Below are 8,639 nucleotides of genomic sequence, written 5' to 3'. Positions count from 1 at the left end.
TTGCAGCCCCTGTAACTCCAGCTCCAGGGTATCTACTACCCTTTCCTGGTCTCCATGGCCACTGTACTTACACAATTGTGTGTGCTTGTATACACACACACACACACACACACACACACACAGAAATACACATAAATAAAAATAAGAAGTAATTCTTAAAATCAAAAGACAAAACCAAAAACAGACCATTCACAACAGAAGCTGCAAAGCTGGAAATGTCCCTTTTGGAAGTGAGAGGCCATCACATAATAATGGATGCCTCTTAACATCACTGACACAAGCTGCTGCACAAAGAGCCAGGGGCTTCCTGGTTTACATTCCCACTGCGCAAATGGGAAGCTGAGACACAAAGAGAAGCCTTATGTTGGAATATCCCAGGAGTGGAAAGGGACGCAAAGAGGATGCTTCAAACAGTATTGAGAGTTCTTTTATTTGTGGTTCCCTGAGGAGACACAAGGTGTTTGGGGAGCGGGAGGGACTAGCCTAATGGTGTAAAGGCAAGGCTGGGTCAACACTGGGCTACTAGAGGACACTGCACACAGAGGAACGTGCAGGTGGGTTGCACTCCTGCGTCCCAGGAGGAGGTTGTGGCATGGTTCCCTGAGCCTGAAAGAGGGTGTTGTGGTCTGAATCCTTGGTTCTGGGAGAGGAGATTGGAGTCTGGACTTGTGAGTCTGAGGAAGGAGATTGGAGTCTGGACTTGTGAGTCTGAGGGAGGAGATTGGAGTCTGGACTTGTGAGTCTGAGGGAGGAGGCTGGGACCTGAACTTGTAGATCTGAGGGAGAAGGGCTGGGAGCAATCCTGAGTCTCAGGTTCCCTCAGCAGGCTTCATGTGGACGGTGTAGTCAGTCCAGAGCTATCTTGTCTGAATGGTGGTCCAGATCCAGTTAGTGAACTTGCAGAGATTGGTGTAGACACTTGGTATGCCAGGCTGCCCGCATTCTCCTTGTCCCATAGACACGAGCCCTTGTAGGGATCTGTTGCACACTATGGGACCCCCAGAGTCCCCCTGAGGGAGAGGGAGGGAGAGAGAGGAGAGGGAGGGAGAGGGGAGAGAGGGAGAGGGAGAAAGGGAAGGGCAGAGGAGGGGGAGAGTGAGAGGCAGAGGGCAAGAGGGAGAGGGAGAAGGGTAGGGAGAGGTAATGAGGGAGAGGGGGAGAGGGAGAGGGGGAAGGAGAGGAAGTCAGAATCTAGGAAAGCATGAGCAGAAGATACATTTGAAGTCTCAAAGACTCCACTTAAGCATTGTAGACAGAGGCAGAAGGAAACCAGCCAAATACTCGTGCCAGAGCCCTAAGGCCATATGACCAGGAGCCCTGTGTCTACACAACTGGCTGCTTTCTTGGGACTTGTTGCTTGTCCTCTGTCTCCTTCAGGGCTTGCTTCTCTGCCTCTGTGTCTTTGTGTTCTATGTAGGTCTATGTTCCTTTTGTTTAGAATGGCTATTTCTGTTTCTTCCTAGATCCATTCAGTGTTGTTTGTTTGTTTGTTTGTTTGTACTACTGGAAGCAGAACCCAGAGCATTTACTGAGGTGCTTTACCCCTGAGCCACGCCCCCCCCCGATCCTCGCTGTGGGGGCGGGTTTTAGGCAGGTGTTTCACATTGGTTTATATTCCTAGTCTCTTCTCACATTTTATTTTGAGGCATAATCTCACTAAGTCGTCCAGGCTGGATCTTATTTCTTAGCTTCCTGAGTGGCTACGATTATAGGTTTGAACCGCCATGATTGGCTTCTGGGTCTCTGTGTTTCTGCTTCCCTGTCCTCTCCCCTCCCCTCCCCTCCCCTCCCCTCCTCTCCTCTCCTCTCCTCTCCCCTCCCCTCCCCTCCCCTCCCCTCCTCTCCTCTCCCCTCTCCTCTCCTCTCCTCTCCCCTCCCCTCCCCTCCTCTCTCCTCCTCTCCCCTCCCCTCCCCTCTGCTTCTTTTTCCTCTTCTCCCCTCCCCTCCCCTCTGCTTCTTTTTCCTCTCTCCTCCTTTTCTCTTTCCCCCATTCTCTTTCCCCCATTCTCTTTTTCCTGCTCGTCATTTTGAGACAGGGTCTCACTATATATCTGGCTGGCCTGAACTCACAGTCATCACCTGCCTCTGCCTACCTTGCTGAGATTAAGGGAGTGCACCCCTACACCTGGCTCCCACCACTTCTCACAGTCCATCTCAGTGTGTCTCAGGTGTGTCTTTTGTACTTCCCTGCCTCGTCTCTGTTCCATCCTCCCGGTGTCTCACATTGCACGTGTCCTTTCGATCGGGTCCTCCTCCGGCGCAGAACATGCTGAGGTGGTACACGGGGTCATACAGCAGCCTGCAAGTCTCCTCAGATGCTACCGAGAGATTCACACACTGCAGGAGGCTGGGCAGTTTCCCTGGGGCATACAATGGAGTGACAGTCAGTCCATTTTGGCTAGGTGGGGAACTTCTCAGAGAGGGCAACCCTGTACCCAGCAGCTCACCATTCTTTAGTCGACCCCAACCAGAAACTAGGCAGGTATCCCCAGGAGTGGGGCACTGGGAAGCCACAGGAATGCGCCTGATGGTGTTAGACTCCATCACTGATTCATTCAGCTTGATGAGCATGAGGTCGTTGGCAAAAGAAGGGTCATTGTAGTTCGGGTGCTGGATGGAGAGGTGGGCCTCTAACATCCGACTGCCAGGCTCTTGGGAGCCTTCCAGGTTGTGCAGGCCCAGTCCCACGGTGTAGGAGCTGAGGATCACCCAGTAGGTGAGCTATACAGTGGCACCTGTGTCTCCCATCTCATCCTCTACTCTAAAGCAACAGTGATCTCCTGTTTTTCCTCCCTCCCCCGCTCCTATTAGACTGTCCTGGTCCCCTAGGTTTGGGCTCCTCTCACAAGTCAACACTGTGGCCACTTGCGCGCCCTCTGCAGGCCGAGTATGATATTGAGCTCCCTCCCTCTCAGCGTCCGGCCGTTACCACCCCCACTCACTCCTGTATGCAGTGTGCTGCTGACAGCACCCACTGCGGATGCACCAGAACGCCCGAGCAGAAAAAAGCATTGTCTTCTGAGAACAGTGCCGCCTGCCAGGGTTGCGAGTGTGGGAGGCAATCCTGGCCTTGTATGATCCGGCTGCTGATGCTTGAGGCGGAGGATCCTAGGGATGGAGTCAGGATTGGGAGGTATGGGGTGTGGAACAGGGGCGTTTCAAGGCTTCTGGGATGGGACCAGGGTCCTGGATGAGAGCTCAGAACTATGGGAGTGATGTTTGAGTGAAGGGATGTAATCAGAGGTTGCAGTGGGTGTGTGTGTTGGCGCGGGGTGGGGGAAGGTTGAGACTGGAAGCAAACTGTAAGTCCTGGATTAGAGTTTAAGTGAAGGGGAGCAGTTAGAGCCTCAGGGCGAGGCCATGGTAGGGAGCCAGTTCAAGAGGTAAGATTAGGGCTCCTAAGGGTAGGATATCAAAGTTAAGGATTTGGTAAAGAGTTTGGGGGATAAAATTAGTGTTTTAGGGGCTTGGCCACTGCTGGAGGCAGACAGGATCAGGACACACAGCTTTGCTGTCCCTGGAGGTAAGATTTGGTTCAGAGGCTTGGTCAGGGATTCATGGGTGTTGCCAGGGCTGGAGACAGAATGTAGGCGCTGGACCAGGGAAGGTTTGAAAGCAGAAATGTGGGTGAAGCTTCCCAGGTCCCAAGGGAGGTGTCATGGAAAAGGGAAAGAAAATTGCTTTGAAGGTGGGTGGTCAGGGGAAGAGTCTGGACTGGGTGCACGCAGGGCTCACGCTAGTAGGGTGTCAATGTAAAGACCTTGATTTCTGCCTCTTGAGAAGAGTTAGGGTTCACCACATAAACTGGGCAGTTCTGGGGACAAGGTCTTACTTCAGGGTTGTGGGAATGGCTGGGGACAGGCAAAGAGGCTGGACTAGGGTTCTTAGAGGCAGAGTCTGAGAACAGGAGTATGAATGAAGCTTTGAGGTTCATAAAAGTCAAGGTCAGAGGAAGGAAAATTACCATGAAGGGGCTGGCAGAGTCAGGACTGGATGGTGAGTCAGGACCTAGGACATGGGACTGGTCTCCAGTCACCAAGCAACTGGTGCCTGGAGTGTACTGAGAACTTCAGGGTAGGGTCAGGGCTCAGAGGGGTGGAGTCAGGGCTCAGAGGGGTGGAGTCAGGGCTCAGAGGGGTGGAGTCAGGGTTCAGAGGGGGTGGAGTCAGGGCTCAGAGGAGGTGGAGTCGGGGCTCAGAGGGGTGGAGTCAGGGCTCAGAGGGGATGGAGTCAGGGCTCAGAGGAGGTGGAGTTAGGGCTCAAAGGGGTGGAGTCAGAGCTCAGAGGGGTGGGGTCGGGGCTCAGAGGGGTGAGGTCAGGTCCCTTGAGAGGAGTTAACGCCAGGGGCCTCCTTAGGTCTGGGAGCCAGGATCAGCACATTGGATGTAGGGTCATTTGTCAGGAGGGAAGGTCAGCTTGGATTCTCAGGCTGGTCTGCAGCACCCAGGAACCGTTTCTCTCTCTCACACAGTCATGACTTCAGGAACTGTTCAGCTTTTGTGGTACAGCTGTGCTCCCACGCACCTCCTCACAGGCGCACCTAGCCACAGCCCATTCACCCAGACAACATTATTATCCCAGAAGGGGCCGGGAGCTCAGTCGGCAGAGTACTGGCTTAGCATGTGCAAAGCCTTGGGTTTGAATCCCAGCACCACAGCACCACGTAAACTGGGCACGGTGGTGCACACCTGTAACCCCAGCACTTGGGAGGTAGAGGCAGAAGGATGGGAAGTTTAAGGTTGTTCTTGTTTGCTTAGAGAAGTCAAGCCAGCCTGGACTATCTAAGTAAGATTCTTAAAAAAATAAATAAGTGGGCCCGGTATCAACTCTAGCACTCAGAAGACAGAGGCAGGCTTACTTCTGAAAGTTTGAGAACAGCCTGCTGTACAAAGGGAGTTTAATAGAAGGAACCATTTAGTCACTCAGGAACTGGGCACAGATCCCATCTTCCCCTTAGTGGCACAAACGGTCGCACACTCTCATGACCCGCCACCCTTTACAGCCAGGGCTACACACCAGTCACATCCTACTGCCATACTGCTACATCAGACAGTCGGAAGCAGTAGGACACTGAGTCATGCTGTTGGCTGACAGTGTTCCCTCGGGCACACACCATCACACACACACACACACACACACACACACACACACACACACACACAGATACCTGTGACCTCAAGGATGAGGTACCCCAGGAACCAGCCCCAGGGGGTTCGTGCAGTGACCATCATATTGGCTCCTGGAAATGAAGACAAGTGAATCTGGAGAGCAGTCTTACTCTCAGTCTCCCCATAATCTCTCCCTTGCCTTTTTCATTTGTAGGATGTGACTGAGCAGAGAGAGACAGAGGGATGGGGGAAGAAGTAAAAAGGAGGAGGAGGAAGAAGAGTAAGAAACATCTAAAGACAGGGGTGGGCAGTGGAGAAACGGAGGCATAGATCTTCACCTAGGACAGACGAAAGACCCTGACAGGGCAGTCTATCTGGCTGGAGGCAGATCTATCTGGTTGGAGACAGCCTGAGAGGCAGAGACCAGAGTCAGAGGTCCAGGGAGGAAGGCAGGGATGCTTCTAAACAGAGTGAGAGAAAGCAGAGAGCTTCTTACCCTCTGAGCTCCGGATTCTGCCACTGAGCTGAGTTGAGTTGAGCTGGGCTGGGCTGAGTTGATTTGCTACCCACAGGGGCCCCCACGGGGCTTATAAGCTTCCTCAGCTGGGGCTGGCCTGCCCCCCAGGGGACACATTCCATACGTCAGGTGCTGCAGACTCTAGCTCAAAGCTTTCAGGCAGCCTTCATGCCAGGTGGAGTTTGGGGCACAGGGAAGAAACAGTATCCAGACCCTGGCCTCTCTGGCCCCATTTTCTTCCCCTCCCTTGTACCCCCTCATGTTTTTTCACTCATTCCTTCTCTCAGGCTCCTTTTACTCACTAAATGAAATTTCACCTACCTCACTCCTGTAGTCTCCCTCTGTGTGTCCTTCCCATGTATCCTCTGAAAACTGCCCCAGCATCAAATCCTGCTGGGATCTCGTACTTCCTTGGAAACCTTATTGACCTATTTCTTGATCCTCTGTTTCCCCACACATAGGATCAGGGTAAGCATCACCCAGTGCTCAGCCTGAATTCAGATAGGCCTGCACACAGATCTTCCCTCTGAGGTGTCCTGGTGCAGAGGCTCCTAGGAACGCGGGTGTGATAGGGCACCCCTTAGTCAACAGCAACTGGTGGCTTTCACGCTTGGAGCTCTAGATCAGTCAGGGACCAGGAAGAATGATGTCTTTATGTTCCTGGCACTCTTGTCCCGGTGAACATGGGGAAATGTGCAGGCGAGAAAACTGAGGAATCAAGGAATAATTGGTAGTTGGCAGTGTCTGAGCCAGATGCCTATGTGGAAGAGTGGGGAGCAGGCAAGTGAGGTTGTAGCAGAAGACACCCTGGTGTGTGTCCGTGGATGACATTCCCATGGGAAGCAAGGCAGACAAGGCAGCCTTCAGAAATGGCTTAAATAATCAAGGTTCAGCGGTAGAGGAAGTGACATGAGTTTTGTTTACTTTGTAAAATTGCTCTTGGTGAGGAGTGACAGAGATCGGGATTGGAGGGAGGATTGCGACTGGGAAAATGCTGAGATTCAAGTAGGGGATGCTATGGCCCAGAGGGAGATGCTGGGATCCAGGAGGGAGACTCTGAAGTCCAATGGGAGAGGTTAGGCTTCCAGTGCGAGATTCTGGGGTCCAGTGGGAGAGGCTGGAGTTCCAGTGGGGGATTCTGGGATTTGGTGGGAGAGGCTGGGGTCCAGTGGGAGACCCTGGAGTTCAAGTCTCATAGGTACAAACTGTGATGGACGAGGCCAGTACTGATGACAGGGAGGCCAGTAAGGCAAAGAGGTGGGTGGTGCTTTCTTGTCTCCCATTGGGTCCAGTGGGGATGACCTAGAGTTATTTGGGAATGGATATAGGCAGTGGAGACATTTCTGGTCTCACATGTTGGAGTTATCCACTGCAGGGACAAGGAGGGACAGACGTGAACCAAGGGAACTTGAAGGAGGCGAAGGCTCAGAGAGAAGGAGACTTGGAGATTGGAGATGAGAAGAGCAGAAACACAGACCCAGAGGGACACACGACAGCCTCGTGCTCATCCCTCACTGGAGGATTCTGGGCAGGGGCTGTAATTTTGAGTCACGCCATAGGTTGGCCCTTTTCTGTCTTGCTAGACCGCCTTACACATTTCTCAGAGACCACGGAACGACTTGACGCATGTTTCTGTTTGTGTGTGAATTCTCCTAACATCCGTTTCCCCCAGACTGGGAGTCTTGAGGACAGATTCCTGTGTCTTGTTTTTGTGATGATGTTCATTCACTATGCAGGGGTTAAACAGATGCATATAGAGATACAGATAGGACCTGGAGCACTGAGGCAGACAGGGAGAGAGAGAGAGGGGCGGGGAAACAGTGACAGACACAGCGATAGGTCACTATTATTTACTTAACTTTCGGATTAATTACCGTCTGGGGAGCACGCCTCTGCTTCTGTCTCTGCCTTCAGGGCTTGCACACAGTAGAACTTGCAGATTCTTTACCCAGAGTGCTTGGGCCAGAAGAAATTGTGACCTTTTCTTTCATTCTCTCTCTCTCTCTTTCTTTCTTTCTTTCTTTCTTTCTTTCTTTCTTTCTTCCTTCCTTCCTTCCTTCCTTCCTTCCTTTCTTCTCCCTCCTGTGTGTGTGTGTGTGTGTGTGTGTGTGCATGTGCGCGTGTGTTCATGTGCATGCAGGTGCACGTGTGTAAGGATACATGTGTAAAGCCAGAGGTCAGCCTCAGTCATCATCCCTCAGGTGTTACCCATCTTTCTTATACTTTTAAGACATGGTCTCTCCATGGCCTGTAACTCACTGGTTCTGTGAGGCTGAGTCCCAGGGATCCTGGTTCTGCCTCTCTAGTGCGGGAGTACAAGCACAACCATACCTGTCTTTTCCTTTTTTATTTATTCATCTGTTTTCTGGGGGTGGAAGTCAGGGTCTCAAGCTTGCAAGGTTTACCCACCGAGCCGACTCCTCAACCTGATTCTCAAGCATTTTCAAATACAGAAGTCAGTGCGACTGGAGAGATGGCTCAGCAGTTACAATCACAGACTGGTTCCCAGTGGGCGGCTCACAAATGCCTGTAACTCCAGCTCCAGGGCCTCTGCCGCTCTCTTGTGGCTTCCCTGGGCACTACACTCATGTGCACACACACCCCCCAACCCCCATTTAACTAAAAATAAAAATAAAATATTTTAAAAATCATCACGTTTATTTATTTTTTGTCTGATACGTATACATGTACCTGTGTAAGTATGCATGTATGTATGTAAGTATGTATGTAAGTGTGGATTATGTGTGCTACTACACACTATCAAAGTCAGAGGACAGCTTGTGGAATCAGTTCTCTTCACCTACCATGTGGGTCCAGGGATGGAATTCAGATCTTCTCAAGTGAAGTGCATTGTCCCACTGAGCCGTCCTGGGCCCTCTTAAGTTGTTTCTGAAGCAGAGTCACTCTGTAGTTCAGGGTGGCCTTGGATTCCAGATGATCCTGCACCAGCCCCGTCAGTGCCAGGAAGGCAGGTTTGAGGCACACACGCAGTGACTGTGCACACTCTTCCTGAC

General features: G+C 51.9%; 1 protein-coding gene across 1 annotated transcript; it reads right to left on the bottom strand.

Annotated features, from left to right (window-relative positions):
* Window positions 1–411: 411 nt before the first annotated feature.
* On the bottom strand, window positions 412–5,644 carry Klk4 (kallikrein-related peptidase 4). Its single transcript, NM_001004101.2, has 6 exons — window positions 5,605–5,644; window positions 5,168–5,239; window positions 2,943–3,108; window positions 2,448–2,698; window positions 2,224–2,360; window positions 412–1,010 (listed from the first exon to the last, which is right to left on the bottom strand). The coding sequence occupies exons 2-6, from the start codon at window positions 5,229–5,231 to the stop codon at window positions 858–860; spliced, it is 771 nt and encodes a 256-aa protein (NP_001004101.1). The 5' UTR covers window positions 5,232–5,239; window positions 5,605–5,644; the 3' UTR covers window positions 412–857.
* Window positions 5,645–8,639: the final 2,995 nt, after the last annotated feature.

The sequence above is a fragment of the Rattus norvegicus genome, chromosome 1 (genome assembly GCF_036323735.1).
Source record: "Rattus norvegicus strain BN/NHsdMcwi chromosome 1, GRCr8, whole genome shotgun sequence".
Classification (NCBI taxonomy): domain Eukaryota; kingdom Metazoa; phylum Chordata; class Mammalia; order Rodentia; family Muridae; genus Rattus; species Rattus norvegicus.
Note: the sequence above shows the minus strand (reverse complement) of the source record. Positions and strands in the feature narration are given on the sequence as shown.

What these genes read in the sequence shown, in the direction of transcription:
- Klk4 (NM_001004101.2), bottom strand. Translation starts at nt 5,231, where the DNA reads ATGATGGTCACTGCACGAACCCCCTGGGGCTGGTTCCTGGGGTACCTC. An exon ending in CCTCATCCTTGAGGTCACAG is followed by an intron (nt 3,109 to 5,167) that starts GTATCTGTGTGT and finishes CTCCATCCCTAG; the next exon opens with GATCCTCCGCCTCAAGCATC. An exon ending in ATCGAAAGGACACGTGCAAT is followed by an intron (nt 1,011 to 2,223) that starts GTGAGACACCGG and finishes CCTCTCCCTCAG; the next exon opens with GGGGACTCTGGGGGTCCCAT.